Source organism: Rhinopithecus bieti, unplaced genomic scaffold, assembly GCF_001698545.2.
Source record: "Rhinopithecus bieti isolate Rb0 unplaced genomic scaffold, ASM169854v2 scaffold_6710, whole genome shotgun sequence".
Lineage (NCBI taxonomy): Eukaryota > Metazoa > Chordata > Mammalia > Primates > Cercopithecidae > Rhinopithecus > Rhinopithecus bieti.
In genome coordinates, this window is record NW_016805362.1 from 2,921,803 (window position 1) to 2,944,009 (window position 22,207).

At 42.4% G+C, this 22,207-nt stretch overlaps 2 protein-coding genes across 2 annotated transcripts in view; one reads left to right on the plus strand and one right to left on the minus strand.

Annotated features, from left to right (window-relative positions):
- Window positions 1-1,629: 1,629 nt before the first annotated feature.
- Window positions 1,630-13,625, plus strand: MALSU1 (mitochondrial assembly of ribosomal large subunit 1). Its single transcript, XM_017872294.1, has 4 exons — window positions 1,630-2,039; window positions 3,269-3,447; window positions 10,479-10,560; window positions 11,952-13,625. Exons 1-4 carry the CDS (start codon window positions 1,784-1,786, stop codon window positions 12,140-12,142), a joined length of 708 nt encoding a protein of 235 aa, XP_017727783.1. The 5' UTR covers window positions 1,630-1,783; the 3' UTR covers window positions 12,143-13,625.
- Window positions 12,811-22,207, minus strand: part of IGF2BP3 (insulin like growth factor 2 mRNA binding protein 3) — a 122,110-nt gene continuing 112,713 nt past the window's right edge. Inside the window, exons 10-14 of the mRNA XM_017872293.1 lie at window positions 22,071-22,187; window positions 20,575-20,649; window positions 16,130-16,261; window positions 15,343-15,456; window positions 12,811-15,064 (exon numbers count right to left, since the gene is read on the minus strand). Coding sequence (XP_017727782.1) covers window positions 14,966-15,064; window positions 15,343-15,456; window positions 16,130-16,261; window positions 20,575-20,649; window positions 22,071-22,187 — 537 coding nt within the window. The 3' untranslated portion in view covers window positions 12,811-14,965. The remainder of the gene's footprint in view (window positions 15,065-15,342; window positions 15,457-16,129; window positions 16,262-20,574; window positions 20,650-22,070; window positions 22,188-22,207) is intronic.

Below are 22,207 nucleotides of genomic sequence, written 5' to 3' on the forward strand. Positions count from 1 at the left end.
CCTGTACTCACGGCTCCAGGGGGGTAGATTGCTTAAGGCCAGGAGTTTGAAACCAGCCTGGGCAACATAGTGAGATCCTGTCTTTAAAAAAATTAAAAATTAGCTGGCCATGGTTCCACATGCCTGTAGTCCTAGCTAATTGGGAGGCTAAGCCAGGAGTTACTGCTTGAGCCCAGGAGTTTGAGGATGTAGTTAGCTATGATTGTGCGACTGCACTCCAGTCTGGGTAACAAGAGTAAGACCCCATCTCTTAAAAAAAAAAAAAAAAAAAAAAAGTATGGTGAGTTTGAAAAATAGCAAAAAGCAGAGAAGTGAAAATGATTGTAGTGGATAGAAAGGCAGCATGGAGGCTGAAAAGAGTAGAAACAGACTGGAGACAGGAAAGCCAGGTAGGAGGCGGTCTCTGTAATCAGGCAAGAACTAATGAGGGTTTGGACTAAGGAAGAAACAGTGGAAATGAAGACAAGAAGCTGGACTCACAAAAACATTTTGGAGGTAACATAAGCAGGATTTTGACAACAGAATCGTTTGTTGTATGAAGATCCTGGACTGAATGAAATCCAGGATTTGGGAGATTTGAAGGGATGATGACCCATTAAATGAGCTGGCAAATACAGGTGGTAAAGCAGGTCTGGGATGTTCAGAGAAGGGTGGGAACACAGAATGGATGCCAAAAGCTGGGAGAAACGCCAAGTTCATGCCTATGGAAAAATGGAATTGAGGATGGAGCTAAAATTGGACTGAGGAAACTTAATCTGTAATGTCTTTCTTCTTTTCAGAAATACCTTGAAGTGATTGTACATATCTGGTGTGATATATACAAATGCTTAATTTCTGTATTTTTAAAAAAACTTCCCAAAATTAGTGCTTGGAATTATTTAAAATAATATAGCAAACATTTTAGGAGTGCCTGCTATGTGTCTGGCACTGTTTCAGGCATTTGAAATATTTGCTCTCTATGAAGCCTGCCTTTCAGCAGTTAGCAGGCCTGGAGTTCAGAAGCCAGAAACTGGCTTCTGATTCTGACACGGTCAGTAAGTGTATGACCTGGGCAAGTTGCTTCCCTGCTGAGCCCCATGCCCCCAACCCCCCTCCCGCCACCCACGCCCCACCCCGCGCACAGGCGCGAGGGTTCTCAAGTCCAATGACTTAATACCGCAACGGTACCTCAGAATTCCTCATTCTCACAAAGCTGGTCCCCACAGTGCCGCCCCTGGGCGTGAACTCCTCCATACGGGGGTGTAGATGGGCTGGCCTAAGAACGGTTTCCAAATGGTCCTTTACGCCTCTGCCTCCCACCCTACTCTAGCCCAGGGTAACAGATTTTCCTCGTGGGATTTCAAATTTGCAAGCGAATCTTGAATATTTTTTAGTAATGAGAGAGGGTAGATTATATGTCCTAATCCCAGCCTAATCAGATTAACAGCAACTTTTGGACATTTAGTACTAGGAACTGTTTTAGGTGCTGTGGAGAGAACAGTTAAAAATGAAACAAAAATTATTGCCTTTATGAGGCTTAGTGGACAGAGTCCAAAAAAGTGACAACGTAGTGCGCCACTACGACACAAGGTAAAGCAAGCTGGGCAAGCAACACCAGTTCTTTATTTCTGCACGCCCTAATCCCCAAGTAGCTCTTCCGGGTCACTGCCGTCTTCGCCGGCTCCAGACTCCGCCCATGGCCCGTCCTTCAGGCCTTGACTCCGCCCACGCATCTGACGTAGAATTTCCAGGCCGGGCTCCCTGAAGTGCCACCCACCAGCGCAGCCGACGCGAGGCTGCTGCTATGGGGTCGAGCGGCTGTGTGGCGCGGCTGCTCGCGCCACTAATGTGGCGCAGGGCGGTTTCTTCGGTGGCGGGGTGCGCGGTTGGAGCTGAGCCCGGGCTTCGGCTGCTGGCCGTGCAGCGGCTTCCCGTAGGAGCAGCGTTCTGCCGGGCTTGCCAGACCCCAAACTTTGTCCGCGGCCTGCACAGCGAGCCTGGCCTGGAGGAGCGGGCGGAGAGGACGGTCGACGAGGGACGCCCAGAATCGGACGCGGCAGGTACGGGCGTGGAGGAGAACGAAGGCGATCTTCTCGGGGCAGTCTGGAGTCAGGTCCCAGCCAAGGTGGCTCTGGGTTCCCCTCTTTGTGCATTTCTCTTGGAGTCACAAAACTCCTGCACATCCAGAGCTGGCAGGGACTTCAAAGGTTGTTGGCGCCAACTTTCCCTTTTCACAGTGAAGAAACTGAGGGCAAGAGATGAACTGCAAAATCCCAGCCTCCCGGATGGCCACCTCCCACCCTTGGCATCACAGTCTTACCGTCCTCACCTCCTTTCACTCTCTTCCTAGGATCCTGGAAAATGGGTTTGTGGGGACTGTTGGGGCTTGAGGATTCTGAGGAGCTAGGGTCTGGGTGCGAAGGGGTGCGTAGGAAGCACCAGTATTAGATGGGTCCAAGTTAATATCCTCTAGTTATTGCTGACGTTTTTAGAAACTTAGGAATGATAAACAGATTACATCTAAGAATGCAGAGTATGAGAGGGAGAGGCCTTAGTGGACTTAGCTACTAGGTCCTTTGGAGTCGGCTTTAGAACTTGGGCGAGCTTTAAATTTGCAGCCTGTAATACTCCAAGCTGAAGATCAGAGTATCTAAATCTTTACGGGGAAAAAAATTAGATTTTCACAGGTAACAGTTGTTAATAACCCAGTGGCTTTATATGAAAACTTAAAGGTTCAAAATAATAATTACATAAAAATGTAGCTCTTTCAGTGACTGATCTTAGGCCACAGTAATTCTGCTAGGCCTCGGTTTCTTCATCTCTCAGTTGAAGGTTGTGGACCAGGTATTTCTAAGAGCCCTTCCAGCTCATAATTCTGTGACACGTTATGACCGAGATTCAATGTAATATGCTCCAGGATATCACCTCCTATCCGATTGTGGCACTGTTTTTCTTTGTACGGCATTTCTGTGTTTGTGGTGTATTGCTCCTTTTAAGTATTAGTGAATAGAAAGTCATTTGTCACTGATGTCTGGTTCTACTTGCATATGGTTAATGGTGAAGGATGTATAGTGGCTCTGCGTAATCTGAGCACTGACCATAAAAGTTGAGCAGTGCTATGATACTGCTGTCTAGGTTAAGCTTCCAGGAGGCCTTTTCCCTGCTGTCTGTAAAAACACTTTGGATCTAAACACCCTCATGGAGGAACAGTCAGCTGCCGGCATCTCTGGGTGCATACAGGTGTATCTGCTTGGCCGTCTTGATACAAATAACTGTTTGTGCATTTCAGATCATACTGGTCCCAAGTTTGACATCGATATGATGGTTTCACTTCTGAGGCAAGAAAATGCAAGAGACATTTGTGTGATCCACGTTCCTCCAGAAATGAGATACACAGATTACTTTGTGATTGGTAGTGGAACTTCTACCCGACACTTACATGCCATGGCCTTCTACATTGTGAAAATGGTAGGATGCTTTCTTTTCTCTTTTGGACCATTAACTGAGTGGGATAGTGACAGTGCATCAGGCCAAGGAGCAACACTTCATCATACAAAGTTACAGAAGAAGCCCACATTTTCAGAATTTGCATGAATTCATTTTATGTTCTTTGATAGTGAAAGGTATGGGAACAAATATCCAGCCCTGTTGAGTTAGGATATTTCTAATTCTTTTCTCTTGTGACCACAAGGAAGATTTTTTTTTTTTTTTTTAGTTGAGACGGAGTTTTGCTCTTGTTGCCCAGGCTGGAGTGCAATGGCGCGATCTCGGTTCATGGCAACCTCTGCCTCCGGGGTTCAAGCGATTCTCCTGCCTCAGCCTCCCGAGTAGCTGGGATTACAGGCATGTGCCACCACACCCGGCTAATTTTGTATTTTTAGTAGAGACAGGTTTCTCCATGTTGGCCCAGCTGGTCTCGAACTCCCGACCTCAGGGGATCCGCCTGCCTTGGCCTCCTGAAGTGCTAGGATTACTGGCATGAGCCACTGCGCCCAGCCGGAAGATAATATTTTATTACCCGAGGCAAGCTAGAAGACACTATAACCAGAGGGAGCTCTAGAGGCAGTATCCATTGCGGTAGCCACTAGCCACATGTGCCTATTTAATTATAAATTAGAATATAAATTCAGCCAGGTGTGGTGGCTCACGCCGGTAATCCCAGCACTTTGGGAGGCTGAGGCGGGTGGATCACCAGGTCAAGAGATCAAGACCATCTTGGCCAACATGGTGAAACGCTGTCTCTACTAAAAATACAAAAATTAGCTGGGTGTGGTGGCGTGTGCCTGTAATCCCAGCTACTCCGGAGGCTGGGGCAGGAGAATCATGAACCTGGGAGGCGGAGGTTGCAGTGAGCCGAGATCGCACCACTTCTCTCCAGCCTGGTGACAGAGCGAGACTCTGTCTCAAAAAAAATAAATAAAATATAAATTCAGTTCTGCAGTTATATTGACTATATTTCAGATGCTCAATAGCCACGTGTGGCTAGTGGCTACCATATGGGACGGCCATAAAGCATTTTCATAATTGTAAAATGTTCTATTGGACAGTGCTGGCCTGGAGTTTAATTCAAATATTTCGGCATGCCCAGTGTTCCCAAGCACTGTACGGGGTATTGGGAAGGTAAGAACAAAAAAGATCTGTAGTCCTTGCCCTTACAGGTCTAGTTGAGGAAAGAAAGGGGGATTGTTTTCCAGTTGCACTGAATATGAATCAGAATGAGGAAGAAACTACTTGGAAGCCTCCAGCTGACTCTGGTACCATTCCACAGGGCCATCATACCTTTCTTAGTCTGTTGAGAATTGGTCATAGAGGAGGCAGTTAAGACCAAAAGAGTAGCCGAGATTGTATAGAGAACGGTTGTAAAATGAAAAGGTGGGGACTGTACACAAAACCCTGGTGCAACATGACAGAGCAGAAGAAGATGCTAAAAACGTGGTAATTGGAGAGATAGGAAGAGAACTAGGAAAGTATAAAGAAGAGATATAAAGACAGCATACCAGGGTCTCTATCAGATGTAATGGTGGGATAGAGTAAGAAGACTTAGTGACCATTGGACTTGGGGATGTAAAAAGAATGGGAGGTTATACAGAGAAGCTTGTGTGAAAGAGATAGATAGAAATAACCTTTACAAAGATTTTAGATGAGGAGAGAAATGCAAAGGCAAGAAAGTTTTGTTGTTTGTGGTAAAATATATATAACGTAAAACCTACCGTTGAATCTTTTTTATTTTTATTTTTGAAACAGAGTCTCACTCTGTCGCCCAGGCTGGAGTGGAGTCTCGCTTTGTCACCCAGGCTGGAGTGCAGTTGCTCGATCTCGGCTCACTGCAACCTCCACCTTCCGGATTCCAGTGATTCTCCAGCCTAACCCTCCTGAGTAGATAGGATTATAGGCACCCGCCACCACGCTCGGCTGATTTTTCTATTTTTAGTAGAGATGGGGTTTCACCATGTTGGTCAGGCTGGTCTCCAGCTCCTGACCTCATGATCCGCCCACCTCGGCCTCCCAAAGTGCTGGGATTACAGGCGGGAGCCACTGTGCCCCGCCCATTTAGTAATTTTAAAATGTGTTGTTCAGTAGCTTTAAGTACCTTCACATTGATGTGCAATCATTACCACCATCCATCTCCAGAACTTTTTTCATCTTGCAAAACCGAAACACTGAACTCATTAAACAATAACTCCCCATTTCCCCTTCCCTAGGCAGCTACCATTCTACTGCCTGTCTCTATGAATTTGACTGCTTTTTAGTATCTCATAAGAGTAGAATCACACATTTGTGACCAACTTATCTGACTTAGCATAATGTCTTCAAGGTTCATCCATGTAGCAACATGTGCCAGAATTTCCTTCTTTCTTAAGGCTGAATAATACTCTGTCTTATGTATATACCACATTTCGTTTATCCTTTTATCCATTGATGGACACTTAGATTGCCCCCACCTTTTGGCTATTGTGAATAATGCTGGTACAAATATGGGTATAGAAATACTGTTCATGAGGCTGGGCGCAGTGGCTCATGCCTGTAATCCCAGCATTTTGAGAGGCTAAGGTGGGTAGATTGCTTGAGCTCAGAAGTTTGAAACTAGCCTGGGCAACATGGTGAAACCCCATCTCTACAAAAAAGACAAAAAATAAAATAAAAAGATTGGCCAGGCTTGGTGGTGTGTGCCTGTAGTCCCAGCTACTCGGGATGCTAAGGATCCCAGCACTTTGGGAGGCCAAGGCAGGTAGATCACCTGAGGTTAGGAGTTCAAGACCAGCCTGGCGAAATGGTGAAACCCTGTCTCTATTAAAAATATAATAATTAGCTGCGTGTGGTGGAGGGTGCCGGTAATCCCAGCTACTTGGGAGACTGAGGCAGGAGAATCGCTTGAACCTGGGAGGTGGAGGTTGCAGTGAGCCAAGATCGTGCTGCTGCTCTCCAGCCTGGGTGACAAGAGCAAAACTCAATCTCAAAAAAAAAAAAAAAAATTGTTTATGTCCTTGCTTTTAATGCTTTGGGGTATGTGCAAAGAAATGGGATTGCTGTTTCATACAGTGATTCTGTTTTTAATTTTTGTTTTTTCTATTCACCAGCCTAGCACAAAGCTGAATGTTTTTAATTTTTTGAGGAGCTGCTGTATTCTTTCATAGTGGCTACACCACTTTACATTTCCTCTAGCCCTGCAGTTTCCAGTCTTCACATCCTCACCAACACTTATTTTCTGGTTTTGGTAATAGCCATCCTAATGGGCATGAAGTGATATCTCATTGTGGTTTTTATTTGTATTTCCCTAAGGATTAGTGATGTTGAGCATATTTTCTTTTGCTTATTGCCCATTTGTATATGTTCTTTGAAGAAAAGTCCTTTGCTTTGTTTGTTTGTTTTAAAGAGACAGTGTCTCACTTTGTTGCCCAGGCTTCAGGGCAGTGGTGTGGTCATAGCTCACTGCAGCCTGGAACTTACGGGCTCAAGTGATCCTCTCACCTCAGCCTCCCAGGTTGCTAGGACTAGAGGAGTAGTAGTCGTCAGATTCATAGAGACAGAAAGTAGAATGGTAGGAGTTACTCCACAATGCCCAGCTAATTTTTTTTTTTAGAGACAGGGTCTCACTATATTGCGCAGACTCTCTGCCCATTTTAAAATCAGGTTGGTTGTTGTTTTGTTGCTGAGTTGTAGGAGCTCTCTATATGTTCTGGGTATTAATCCTTTATCAAATATGTGACTTGCAGATGTTTTCTGCCATTCTGTGGGTTGCCGTTTTACTCTTTTTAGAGTGTCCTTTGATGCACAAAAGTATTTAATTTTGGTGAAGTCCAATTTCTTTTTTCTTCTGTTGCCTGTGTCTTTGGTATTATATTCAGTAAATAATTGCCAAACCAGTATCATGTTTTCCCCATTTTCTTCTAAGAGTTTTATAGTTTTAGGACTCCTGGTTAGATATTTAACCCATTTTGAGTTAGTTTTTGTGGACGGTAAGGTTTTCCATGTGGACACGTTTCCTCAGCACCCTTTGTTGGAAGGACTGTCCTTTGTGCATTGAATGGTCTTGGCTCCTTTGTTGAAAATCATTTGACCATATGCACAAGGGTTTATTTCTGTTCTGTGTATTCTGTTTCATCAGTCTGCACGTCTGTCTTTTTGCTAGTTTCAGACTGTTTTGTTTACTATAGCTTTGTTCTAAGTTTTGAAATCAAGAAATACGAGACTCCAACTTTCTTTCTTTTACAAGATTGTTTTGGCTATTTGGGGTTCCTTGAGAGTCCATATAATTTTGTTTTGAGATGAAGTTTCGCTTATGTTACCCGGGCTGTGGTACAGTGGCACAATCTCGGCTCACAGATTCAAGCAATTCTCCTGCCTCAGCCTCCCAAGTAGCTGAGGTTACAGGTGCCCGCCACCATGCCCAGCTAGTTTTTTGTATTTTGATTAGAGATGAGGGTTCAGCATTTTGGCCAGGCTGGTCTTGAACTCTTTACCTTAGATAATCCACCTGCCTTGGCCTCCCGAAGTGCTGGGATTACAGGTGTTAGCCACCATGCCTGGACCCATATAAATTTTAGGTTGGATTTTTGTTTCTTCAAAAAATATTGTGATCTTGATATAGATTGCATTGAATCTGTGGACTGCATTGGGTAGTATTGGCATCTTTACAGTATTGTCTTCCCATCCATGAATATGAAGTATCTTTCCGTTTACTGGCATCTTTAAGTTCTTTCAGCAGTGTTTTGTAGTCTTCAATGTACAAGTCTTTTGCTCCTGTGGTTAAGATTATTCTGCTAGGCTGGGTATGGTGGCTCATGTCTGTAATCACAGCACTTGGGGAGGCCGAAGCAGGCGGATCACCTGAGGTCAGGAGTTCGAGACCAGCCTGACCAACATGGAGAACCCTCATCTCTACTAAAAACACAAAATTAGTCGGGCGTGGTGGTACATGCCTGTAATCCCGGCTACTTGGGAGGCCGAGGCAGGAGAATCGCTTGAACTCGGGAGGCGGAGGTTACTGTGAGCTGAGATTGCGCCATTGTACTGCAGCCTGGGCAACAAGAGCAAAACTCAAAAGAAGAACGTCTCAATTTAAAAAAAGGATTATTCTGTTACTGTAAATGGAATTTTAAAAACTTTATTTTCAGGTTGCTCATTGTTACTGTGTAGAAATATGATGGATTTTTGTGTGCTGAATTTGTTTTTTTTTTGAGACGGAGTCTCGCTCTGTCGCCCAGGCTGGAGTGCAGTGGCCGGATCTCAGCTCACTGCAAGCTCCGCCTCCCGGGTTTACGCCATTCTCCTGCCTCAGCCTCCCGAGTAGCTGGGACTACAGGCGCCCGCCATCCCGCCCTGCTAGTTTTTTTGTATTTTTTTTTAGAGACGGGGTTTCACCATGTAAGCCAGGATGGTCTCGATCTCCCGACCTCGTGATCCGCCCGTCTCGGCCTCCCAAAGTGCTGGGATTACAGGCGTGAGCCACCGCGCCCTGCCTGAATTTGTTTAGTAGTCCTAACTGGGCTTTTTTTGTGGAATCTTTGGGCTTTTCTACATGTCAAGTTGTATTGTCTTCAGAGATAATTTTACTTCTTCCTTTCCAATTTGGATACCCTTTTTTTTTCTTGACGAATTGCTCCGACTAGAACTTCCAATACTGTGTTGAATAGAAGTAGGAAAAGCAGGCATACTTAGTCTTATTCCTGGTCTTACAGGAAAGCTTTCAGTCTCATCATTGAATATATTAGCTGTGTGCTTTTGTTACATGGCCTTTATTATGTTGAAGTAATTTCCTTTTATGCCTACTTTGTTGAGTGCTTTATTGTCATAGGGTATTGAATTTTGTTAAATGCTTTTTCTGCATCAGTTCAGATTATCATATAGATTTTTTCTTCATTCTATTAATGTGGTGTTATTGCATTGATCCGTTTTTATATGTTGAACCACCTTGCATTCCAGGGATAAATCCCACTTGGTCATGGTCTATAATCCTTTTAATATGCTGCTGAATTTGGGTTGGTAGTATTTTGTTGAGAATTTTTGCATCAAATGTTCATCAGGGGTATTGGTCTTATGGAATGAGTTAGGGAGTGTTCCCTGCTCTTCCATTTTTTGGGGAGAATTTGAGTATTGTATTCTGGTTTAAATATTTGGTAAAACTTGCCAGGGAAGCTGTCTGGTCTAGGACTTTTGTTGACAGATTTTTGATTACTGATCCAATCCCCATACTAGTTACGGTCTATTGAAACTTTGTATTTCTTCATGATTCAGTTGGTAGGTTGTGTTTCTAGAAATTTTGCTATTTCATCTAGGTTACCCAGTTGTTTGGTGTACAGTTGCTCATAGTACTCTTACAATCCTGTTTCTCTAAAATCAGTAGTATCACCTCTTTCATTTCAGATTTTAGTTGTCTTTTTTCTTAGTCATTCTAAGAACCAAATCCTAGTTTCATTGATTTTGTCTTTTTCCTGCCCTAATTATCATTTCCTTTGATTTTGGGGTGATGTATATGACATGTCCTTTGTCTCTTTTAAGTTTTTACTTAATGGCCATCTTGTTTGATATTAGTATATCTGTCTTAACAAAAGAACTGAACACATTTATAGGATGACAGTGTTCCATTAACATGTCATGAAGGCAGATGAGGTGAAATCAGTGGCACGGAGACAACCTGGCTTTATAAACAGAAGGTAGTATCTGCAGTCCCTAAAGGTGAAGGGAAGCTGGGAGGAACACAAGTGATGGATGTAGGTGGGTACCACATGCTGACTGAGCTTTTTCAGCCTCAGAGGCACCTTGGTGATTGAATCGGGTTACCCTCTCAGAAGGGCTGGGGCAGGAGAATTCAGGGGAGAGGTGAAGGTGGATAAGATTTAGAGGGAGAAATAGTTTCCCTAAGTTATTCATCACAGGGCAAAGTATAGCAATGAGAAATGGGTAAGATTAAAAAAACAAACAAAAACCAACAGACCTTCAGCAAGAACAGGCTTCCCCCTTCCCCTCTCCCTTTAATAAACCATGTGGCTTTTTTGCAGTACAAACACCTGAAATGTAAACATGACCCTCATGTTAAGATTGAAGGGAAGGACACTGATGACTGGATGTGCGTGGATTTTGGTAAGTTATTCTGGCATATTTTATAGGTAACTGATGGTACTACACTAATCTTGAGTTTTCAGTTGCAAAAGGATTGAGATCAAATTGATCAATGTATTCCCAGGTAAGATTTTTGAAGTGTGTTTAAGGTAACAAAAGTTTTTTTAGTTAAAATCCAGGTGGTCTTATTCACATGTAGAATTTTCACCTATCCAAGCCAAAATACCCTAGATAATGCGCACCTGGAGGAAGATATATACTACATGGTGTGTATCTACTAGCCATACAGATCAGGAAGGTGGTGGACAACAGAGTAACATAGTAGAGGCGGGAGAGATTCCTTAGTAGTGGTAGAGGAAGGTTTGGGGGCTGGGGTGCATAGATGAGGATGAGGTTATTCCAGGCACAAGAAAAGAGCAGAGGACTAGAATTTTGAAAAGGTCTAACAACTTTGGGTATTAATGTGTACATAGTTTCAAAGCACCTCCCAACAAGATACTGTTTACAAAGGGGAAAACATAGCTGTATGTCAAGAACTGAGGAATCTGAGATTTTATTCTACTGGTAAGCTAATAAGTTGTCCCGCCAGTTTTCATGGATACTGGTAAAAGCCAAGACTATTAGAGGGTTATAGACAAAGGACAGTTTATTACTCACAGCAGTAGCCAGCATCCATTTTGCACTGGTTTCCTAAGTTCTGGATTCCACAGGGCAACACAGGCCAGATGACACCAGCACACACAGTTGTAAAACAGGAACTCAGATGAGGGTGTCTGGGCTTTTTTGTAACTGGCAAGAAGCAGGGCTACCTTTGCTCTGATGGTTTCTCACTTTTGTCGCTATTAACTGTTTTGTACCAGGTCATTTTGCACGTGGGGTGGGGTGTCTCTTGTGCAATGGTAGGATGTTTAGCAGTATCCTCCTTTCCAATTGTGACAATCAAAAATGACCCTAAACATTACCAATATTACCCAATTGAGAAATGCTGCTGTAAGCAAAGCTGCCCTTTGCCCTGGAGGGAGGCAGTATCTTTCTGTTAAGAATATTCACAATACAAAACATTCATGGATAGAACAAAATGCAGTGTTTTGCACAAAAGATGTGCGTAAGTGTGTTATCCATGGAGAACTGTCACCGAAGAGAAACCTGACCACCTTTAGTCTCTTTGATAAAGTTACTATCACCAGCAATGTTATATATTGATATATCCCTCCTATAAGGCACACTGAGAAAGGCATAGCATCACTTCTGTGGTATTTTTACCAGGATGGGGTCCACAGTGATGCTCATCTGGGAACCACACTTGAGAACCACTGCTCTATTCCTAGTTATACTAGCCAGTGTGTGTTGTAAGGTAAAAATAAAAGCAAATGAACTATTCCTTCATTGTATCTCTTGTCTGTCCCTGATAGGCAGCATGGTGATTCATTTGATGCTTCCAGAAACCAGAGAAATCTATGAATTAGAGAAATTATGGACCCTACGTTCTTATGATGACCAGTTAGCTCAGATAGCACCTGAGACGGTACCTGAAGACTTCATTCTTGGAATAGAAGATGATGATACTTCATTTGTGACTCCAGTGGAGTTCAAATGTGAATAAAATATTTTATGCACTGCTTTAGTCATTTCAGATTTGGATTGAGTCACTTATTGGAAAATACAGCTCCTAAAGCCTGTCTCCTTGGTTAGGCTGCTCTTAGGAAAGGCTTGTCTACTTCATGGGCACTCCTGCTAAATGACATGCAGAGACTGTAGATAAGTGGGCTAATACCTGCAACCAAAAATCAGTACACTCTACCCAAAACTTATGACACGCTGCCTTTATCCTAGAAATATCAGAATTTCCTGGAGTTAGTTAGCACTGGCTCCTGTGATTGAGTTCTCTGCTCAGATTTTTATTAATTTAGCTTAAATGTAAATCTTAACCCCGTTTAATGGAATGGCAAAATTTTAGAAAGTAACATAAAATGTACCACCAGCCCACTGGTCCTATTTTATACTTTTCTTTGAGGTGATAATATTCTTCTAGGAGGACTTCTGTAACCCTTCCACAATACTCCAGTAACTAACAAAAGAAAGTAAACAAAGTGTTAGGAAAAACTCTGAAAGCTCTAGTTCTTAGTTCATATGCAAGAGTATTATCAAGGTTCACATTAAGTACCATGGCTGGACATGGTATAACAGAAATCCGTCTATAGAGTTTGAAAAACTCATTCAGAATGTTCACATAAAATTGAAAACCAAAAATAAAATGTACTACACAACAAGTTGCACCTAAATGATGAAAAACTTTATTCTGCGTCAAGATACCTGGAAAATGAAGCTGCATTTGGGGCACATTATACATGAGGAATGATCCATATATGGTGAGTACAAAACTCAATTATAGAATTATTTCTTAGCTAGTACCAGATACTCCAAATTACAAATGCTTAAGTAAAAGTAAAATATGATTTGCCATACTAAAAGGCTAGAAGTGAAATATGACAGAATTTAAACCAGCAGATATAAATGCAGCACCTATGTGTATATTTTTAAAAAATGAAATATTGGGGAAAAAAAATATTGAGAAAAGCTCTGGCCTTAAACACATCTCACCTGAAATCCAACCAGAAAGCCCAGTCCATGATTTTAGCAAATTTTTAATTTCATTGTATGAAAAAAAATTATGAATGCTAGGTGAATCAGTGACAAAAAGGGCAACTTTTTGGTTTTAAAACCACAAAAGAAACTTGTTTTCTCAGAAATTAATGGAAAATATTTTTAATCATTTTCAAAATGTCTAATTGATATGATCTTCAGAAAAACAGTCTGTATAGAAATTCATCTTAAGAATGAGGCAGTGATTTTTTTTAAAGGGATATATATATATATCCTTTAGATCAGTGTAATATGACTGTGATCATCTTACAAACAAAACTCAAAATCAATTCAGAGAGCAGCGTGGCCTTGGAGACCACCCACACCCAACACAATTGTACACACTGGGCTTTGCTGTCAAGCTAAGGAGTGAGCAAATGAGTTTGGTATCAAAGGTCATATGTTTTCATAGTCATTCAAATTATATCCCAAAAACTTTTCTTTTATTCTCTATCTTTTGACTTTTTTTTCTTCAAAGAACTGATTGCAGAGTATACAGAAATCCTGCTATACTTATGTACTACTTTAGGTGGAGTCTAATTTTTTTTTTTTTTAATTTATCAGTGCTTAAAAATCTTCAAAATACTAGTGAGGCTCATGACAGTGCTGGCTGCATGGAAATGTAGCCTTTTGTTGCCTTTAAACACTGTCACACCATCTATGACTGTCCCATTGGTCTGAAGTGTACTGGCAAACTAAGCATCCTGTAAGACAAGCTAAAGCTTGCTTTTTGCCAATTAGTTGAAAGTCCTGCATCTCTTCATTGATGCACTTTCTGTAGGTATTGATAGTCAAAAGCACAAAGCATTTATTATGCATTCAATCATGTAGCTAAACAAAAAACTGAAGTCTCCTGAAGCCATTTAAACCAGCCATTCCAAAACCTCCTGCCACCACTTTGTTAGTACCATCAAACACTTTCTCAACTATAAATGAAAGAATAAATGGTAGTGCTGCTCTCCAGATATTAGGCACTGCTCCGTATCTTTGAACATTTGATTTTTTTACCTAATAACTGTGTCAAAAGCCTCAAAAAACCCTGAAATTAATTTTCCAGCTTTACTGTCACCAGCCAGAAGTAAAATTCTTAATTTGCCTGTTAGCTGATTGCTGTTAAATTTTAAATTTATTTTTTAAAAAACGGTTGGACTTCTATCATTATAAAGTATATAAAATTTTCAAAAAAAAGGAACAATTTTGCTTTTCATTGTATTATTGAATACCTGAGGTAGTTGAGTAAAAATGCACATTTAATACCCCTGCCAACACCATTCAGCACTTCCCTTAGGTTACTCATGTTAGTGTTAGGTAAAAATAAAACTGAGAACAGTTTTTCTATGCTAATGGCTTAACATTTAAGTTCCTGTGATAATTATTCTGATCCAATTGTAACAACTGGATTTAGGAGCAATCTATTTGATGAATTTAGTGAAAGCATCATTAAGCCAATTTCTGGCATTATGGGGGAATATTAAGAATAATTAGAATATCTGTTATACTGTGAGACTACAACAAAGGGAAGTGCATAGAGCTCTTCTCTTTCCCTCCCTCCCCTACCCTTTTTTTTTGTTTGTTTTAAAGCTGGGTGTCATACATTTCAGAGAGCATAAAGTATACATTCTCACAGAGACAGGAGTTCAAAAGTTGCCTGGTCCTCAGAAACAACTGGCTAGGTAAAAACTTGTGCATGTGATTCTGGATAGGGGGTCAGCGCCCGTCTGTTGGTTAAGCAATCTGTCTTTGGTTTGGCATCTGCCTCTGTGGTGGGCTGTTTCCTGAGCCTTTACTTCCGTCTTGACTGAGGTGGTCCACTTTGCAGAGCCTTCTGTTGTTGGTGCTGCTTTACCTGAGTCAGAATTTCCTGAATTTTTCTCTGGGCAACCTGGAAAAGGACAGAGCTTTGAAATTCTACTTGATCAAAAGCTACTAAAAGTTATTGTACCCCCTCATTTCAACAATTTCAAATAGAAATCCATTTGATGATTAAAGATACATACTAGTCAGTTTGCTAGTAGTCTCTGAAATCACCTGCTAAAAGGGAGATGAAAAGTCTTAATCATCAAACAATCTTAACTAATTCTATCAGGTAGGAGCACCTGTGGGAAAATTGCTTCCAATTGAGAAAGATACAAAAGCTTATCCATTTTAGAGCCCACTTGCCTGGCAAGCATAGAAGTGACCAGTTATTTTGACAACCACTTGGTCATTCTCATCAGGTGTCTGGTCACGAGGGACAACAACTTCTGCACTTGACAAATTCTGAAGTTCATTCACCTGAAAGAGAGAAATATAAATCACATTAAGTGGCAGTTTTAAAAGCTTACTTCCTGAGCACTTACTGTGTGCCAGACACTGAGGTATGTATGGCTTTACAAATTTCATTTAGTCCACTAGTAATTCCATGAGGTTATTAGAATTATCCCCATTTCAAGGTGATTAAGCCTCATCCAAAGAAATTGATTTGTCCAGTTACACAAGTGAATGGCAAAACCAGATTCAGATCCTGAGTCTGATTCCAAAGTGTATGTACTCAGTCACTTCAAAATTATAAATAGCTTTGAAACCCACTTACAAGTTATATGTATTAGAAACTAGAAACAGTTTGCTTTTTTTCCATTACACATGTAACGAGCTGTAGATGAAATTCTTAAAATTCCTGTTAAGTGTCTGTTCAATAAAAAGCTAAAGTTCTATCAAGAGAATGTTAAATGCTCTTTATAAATATAGGACAATCCTCTCACACACAGTGATCTGAAAGAGATGCATTACTTTCACTAATAGCTGGCGCCAACACTCAGACAGGAAACAAAAGGCAATCTTCTCCAAACCTTGGTCAAGATGATCCTGCTTTTTATAAATTAGCCAAAATTCGGGGACTTGGAACTCCTAAGTACCTTTCAACGCTTTCCCTTTCATACCACTGCACAGGTTTTGCTGAAGTACTTGCCGTTTTGCCTCCTTTTCCAATAACTCTGCCAGCAGCAAAGGATGGCACTCTGATATGAGCTTCAAGTTTCACCTCTTCCTTAGGACTAACAAAGTTTTCTTCTTTAATTTTTCCATAAATTCTTCCCTGAGCCTACAGATTAAAACACATCCTATTAGTGTCATTCATCTATGAAATGGAAAAGGTCAGTTAACTCGAAAGTGGGATATCCCAAATCCAAGTGGGATAGCCCTTTGCAGTGACACATCTACATTTCATAGATTATTGAAAATAACACAGAAGAGAGCAGTTAGGAAGTTCTAAAAGGTTGACAATAACTACTACCCATCACAGTAGAGGCAACTGAATGCTTGGTGGAAGAAGGATAAGCCATATTCTTCTGACGAAAATAGTTAAAGGCAATTAATAGCCTAATAAAAATAAATTTTTGTGGGCAAATGACCATTTGTACTAAAATTGTGATAGGTAAAACTTCTCGTGCTGGCCATGAGAAATTAATTGCATTTTTCTTTCCTTTTTTTTGGAGATGGGGTCCTTCTGTTGTCCAGGCTGGAGTGCAGTGGTGTAATCATAGCTCACTGCAGCTTCAACCTCCTGGCCTCAAGCGATCCTCCCACCTCAGCCTCCTGAGTAGCAGCTGGAACTACAGGCATGCAACATAACACCACACCTGGTTTTTTTTTTTTTTTTTTTTTGAGACGGAGTCTTACTTTGTTGCCCAGGCTAGAGTGCAGTGGCACGATCTTGGCTCACTGCAACCCCTACCTTCCAGGTTCAAGCAATTCTCCTGCCTCAGCCTCCCGAGTAGGTGGGACTACAGGTGCCCGCAACCACACCCAGCTAATTATTTTTGCATTTTTAGTAGGCATGGGGTTTTACCATGTTGGTCAGGCTGGTCTCAAACTCTTGACCTCAAGTGATCTGCCCGCCTCAGCCTCCCAAAGTGCTAGAATTACAGGCGTGAGCCACCGTGCCACTAATTTTTATAGAAATAGGGGTCCTGCTATGTTGCCAGGCTCATCACAAACTCCTGGGCTCAAGAGTCCTGCCGTGGCCTCCCAAAGTGTTGGTATTACCAGTGCACGCCACCACACCTGGTCTCATTTTTTTTTGAGCAAAAGAGACTGAGAACTGCAGAGTCAGCTATGCCAGGCTCACTAAAAGTCAAGCTCGTGTCTACATGGGCCAGTTAGAAACCTGCTGAGAAAAATGTTTTCAATTTAAATGTGTGTCATACTCTTAGAAGGGTGGTTTTTCCTTTGAATATTTCAAAGAGGCTACAACATCAAGACAAGACACTTTTTTTTTCTTTTTTGAGACAGAGTCTTGCCCTGTCATCCAGGTTGGAGTGCAATGGTGTGATTTCGGCTCACTGCAACCTCCGACCCCCGGGTTCAAGCGATTGTCCTGCCTCAGCCTCCCGAAGTAGTTGGGATTACAGGTGCCCGCCACCACACCCAACTAATTTTTTGTTGTTATTTTAGTTGAGATGGGGATTCACCGTGTTGGCCAGGCTGGTCTTGAACTCCTCACCTCAGGTGATCCACCCACCTCGGCCTCCCAAAGTGCTGGGATTACAGGTGTGAGCAACTGTGCCTGGCTTTAAAAAAAAATTTTTTTTTAAGAGAGAGTCTCTTTCTGTCACTCAGACTAGAGTGCCATGGTGTGATCTCAGCACCCTGCAACCTCTGCCTCCTGGGTTCAAGCGACTCTCCTGCCTCAGCCTCCCAAGTAGCTGGGATTACAGGCACCCGCCACCATGCCCAGCTAATTTTTGTATTTTTAGTAGAGATGGAGTTTTGCCATGTTGGCCAGGCTGGCCTCGAACTCCTGCACTCAAGTGATCCACCCACCTAGGCCTCTCAAAGTGCTGGGATAGCAGGGGTGGATCACTGCACCTGGCCAAGAGACTTCTGATATTTAGAGTCCATACATCCTATCACCTACTGCATGCAACTAGAAGTTACATATAAACAACCTATTACATACAACCATTAGTCAGCAAAGGAGAAAGGAGCCCGAGAGTTGGTTTGACAAACTGCCAGGGTAAACCACAAAAAACAACAGTACCCAACACATGTTCACTGATTCAGAAAGCTGAGCTCATTTTAGGGCATTACAGACAAATTTTGTCTTGATACCCTATATTCCATTGATCCTTAATGCCTCAGGGCAATGATGTAGATATTACTATTACTTAACACAGTCAAAAGCACACTAGGGATATATACACTATCCTCCAAAACTGAAGTTCTTGAATTTGTAAGAAAAAATATGGGGTAGGAGGTTTACCATTCCTTAGATCTCTAAAATAAAACATTCAGTTAGCATTGTCACCAATCACATAAATGAAATTTAACCACTATGGCTTAAGTGTTAACATTTAAGTTAACTATAAAACATGAGTTTTATGGCCGGGCGCGGTGGCTCAAGCCTGTAATCCCAGCGCTTTGGGAGGCCGAGACGGGTGGATCACGAGGTCAGGAGATCGAGACCATCCTGGCTAACATGGTGAAACCCCGTCTCTACTAAAACTACAGAAAACTAGCCGGGCGACGTGGCGGCGCCTGTAGTCCCAGCTACCCGGGAGGCTGAGACAGGAGAATGGCGTGAACCCGGGAGGCGGAGCTTGCAGTGAGCTGAGATCCGGCCACAGCACTCCAGCCTGGGTGACAGAGCGAGACTCCGTCTCAAAAAAAAAAAAAAAAAAAAAAAAAAAAAAGTTTTATTAGAGAATACAGGGAAAGAACTTTGAAGTTCCTATTATACAAGCATCACAGGAGTTGCAGGACTGTAATTCCACTTATAAGAGTAAAAGCTCAGCACCAAGAAGAGATATGTTTGTATTTATCTTTTAAGATTTCAAACTAAAAGTGACCCTGAAGGTTTGGGATAGGAAGCAGTTTTCAACAATTCTGAGTTAAGATTTGAACTGCCTGGATCATAAGGCTGCTCTGAAGGAATACATTTCTTCGCATTATTTTCTTTCTTCACCTGATCACCCAGAGCTCAAAGCACCTCCTTCGTTTCCCATTCTTCCCGCAAATGACGTGAAAGCAGATTTGGATTTTTAGTGAAAAAATGGCCCAGAGAAAATAGAAGTCAAAGAAAGTGATTTTTTGTTTGTTTTTAAGGGAGAGAGGTGGGGTGGGGAGAGAACTATATGCACTGTTACTAGTTACTGTCACACTTTAAGGCTAAGAAAACTAAGGCTTGGCCAGGGGCACAGTGGCTCACTCCAGTAATCCCAGCACTTTGGGAGGCCAAAGTGGGCGGATCACTTGAGGTCAGGAGTTTGAGACCAGCATGGCCAACATGGTGAAACCCCATCTCTACTAAAAATAAATTGGCCGGGCATGGCGGCACATGCCTGTAATCCCAGCTACCGGGGAGGCTGAGGCAGGAGGATCGCTTGAACACAGAAGGCGGAGTTTGCAGTGAGCCGAGATCATGCTACTGCAGTCCAGTCTGGGCAACAGAGTGAGACTCTGTCTCAAAAAAAACCAAAAAAACAAAAAAGAACTATGGCTTAAGGTTAAATAATTGTCTTCTTACTACACAGCCACTAAATGTTCTAAGACAAGATACCCATACTAAATTTTATGGGAGAAATCATACACTAAAAGGAATATATTCATGAATTTGGCATGGTCTTAGTCTGATTCATCCATAGTCTGCTGAATACCCCTAGCATGCTAGTTTTGTGCTGCCCGTGTGTTAGGCACTTTTCTAAACATTTCATATATTGTGTAAACCTTAAACTACCTTAGGATGTAGGTGCTCTTATCTCTGGTTTTACAGAAAAAGGTTAAGTAACTTGCCCAATGTCATACAAGGCAAATGGCAGAGCTAGGATTTGAACTAGCAGCCTGGCTGCCAAGTCTCTGCTCTACCACCTGTCAGTAGACATTGAAAGGCACACTGCAGCCCCAAAGACCTCAAATTCCAATAAACGTGCAATGGTTCATACCAGGACAAATGCTACAAGAGCTCCTGCCATTCCTACCTCTAAGATCCCAAGGATTACAGAGATTTGTAGAGAGTCTATGGGCAGGGTCTAACAGAGATAATCCAAGGGTAAGAGGAAAAAGGGGGCATTTTAATTCAAGGCTAGGGAATCTCAGGGACAGGAGAGAAAACATCTGAAAACAAGTTTCCAAGGCATATTAACCTGGCAGGTTTGTAAATTTTAAGGTCTCACCTTAGCATAGGATTACAAGCCATTGAGCAAAATTCACCTTTGAGAGACAGGTAAACCCAGCAACCAGTACAGAACTCTCAAAATTAAAGACTTTTGGTTAATTTTGAAATATAATTTTGAGTATGATTCTACTCTGCTCTTAGATAAGAATTTCCATTGACTCTTCTGAGATTCAGACATATTTAAGGGAGACGCCAGGTTATGGAGTACTTGTGCATTTGTTACCTGTGGACATAGCACATACCTTGAACTGAGCCTCTGGTGGTCCAGTGATAATCACCATCCTCACTTTAGCATCTGGTGCTTCTGCTGGAGCAATCTGTAACAGACCCAACCAGTTATGATACTTTGAGGTATCACTGATAGCATCTTGGGCCAACCAGCCTAACATTTTCACGTGATTGGCTGAAATGCAGAATTAAACCCTTCGTGAAGGAAATTAGGGAGAGGCAGCAATTCCTGTGGGTTCACCATTTAGGCCGCCCTCCTGCTATATACTATATACTTACTCTGTGCCTGGCCCTAATGGAGACCTCCACATGTAGTCTCTCAGCTAATCCTCACCACATCCTGATGAAGTATTACCTCCACTTCACAAATGCGGAAATGGAAGGCTGGAGAAGTTGAGTTACCTGGACCATGATCACACAGCTAACAGAGCTACAGGGAGAGCTGGGTCTGTCTCCATTGTCCGTGTTCACTACACCAGTGGTGCTCAAAGTGTGGTCCTTGGCCCACTTTCATCAGAGCTCCTTGGGCTTCCTGTGTAGGCAACACACTCTAGGAGTCTCTGTACCCTAAGTTTCAAGGATACTGCACACCACATGCCTTTGTCTGTCTGAGGCAGGGTCTTTTCTGTGGCCCAGGCTGGCATGCAGTGGTGTGATCATAGCTCACTGCAGCTTCAACCACCCAAGCTCAAGTGTTCCTCCCACCTCAGCCTCCCAAGTAGCTGGAACTATAGGTGAATGCCACCATGCCTGGCTAATTAAAAAAAAAAAATTTTTTTTTGTAGAGATGGGATCTCACCATGTTGCACAGTCTGGTCTTCAACTCTTGGGGTCAAACAATTTGCCTGCTTTGGCCTCCCAAAGTGCTGGGATTACAGGTGTGCGCCACCACACGTGGCCAACCTTTATTTTCCTTAAATAAGGCATCAAAATACAGAATCTTCAGAACACAAAGTTATCTATTATGGCAGACACCATTAGTTGTCCTCTGGTATGTTACCTGCTGTAGTTGCAAAATGTTTAGCTGACTGTGCATAGCCTGTATTTTGCCCCTTCAACTTCATCTGGCCAAGTTCTGGGCAATGGAATATAGGTAGAACTATCCCATAGCAGCTAACAAGAAACTTCCGTAGGAGAAAAGCTCTTTATGGTGTTCTCCTCTCCTACTGTCTGGACAACAGACCTGATTCTTGGAGCACTGAATGGTGTCATCTGGAACCATGAGGGACTAAGGCCATACCTGGGGAAGGTGACTTGGAAGGAACTTAGGTCCAAGGACTTGGAGGGGCAGAGTCAACACCCAGGCCTGATGCTCACCTCCAGACTGTGTTTTCTGTACAGAGAAGTTAGCCTCCTTGGTGTGAGCCACTGTTGTTTGGGGTTTTCTTCATATCCTTATGTAACCCTAATAGGGTCTTCTACATTCGATTCAAATTATAAAGTGGCAAGATGATTCATATTTCTGTAACTTACTTAAAGAACCAGAGAGCCACAGCTGGTAGAAGAGTACCTTAATTGAAGCTCCAGCAAAGCGAGAAAGCTGCTTGATGTGCTGGCCCTGCTTGCCGATGATGGCACCGACTGATAGAGCCGGGATAAACAGATGAACAGTCTCCGTTTCTGATTGCTGTTAGAAAAGAAAGCCAG

What these genes read in the sequence shown, in the direction of transcription:
- MALSU1 (XM_017872294.1), top strand. Translation starts at nt 1,784, where the DNA reads ATGGGGTCGAGCGGCTGTGTGGCGCGGCTGCTCGCGCCACTAATGTGG. An exon ending in CCTTCTACATTGTGAAAATG is followed by an intron (nt 3,448 to 10,478) that starts GTAGGATGCTTT and finishes GCTTTTTTGCAG; the next exon opens with TACAAACACCTGAAATGTAA. An exon ending in CTGGATGTGCGTGGATTTTG is followed by an intron (nt 10,561 to 11,951) that starts GTAAGTTATTCT and finishes TGTCCCTGATAG; the next exon opens with GCAGCATGGTGATTCATTTG.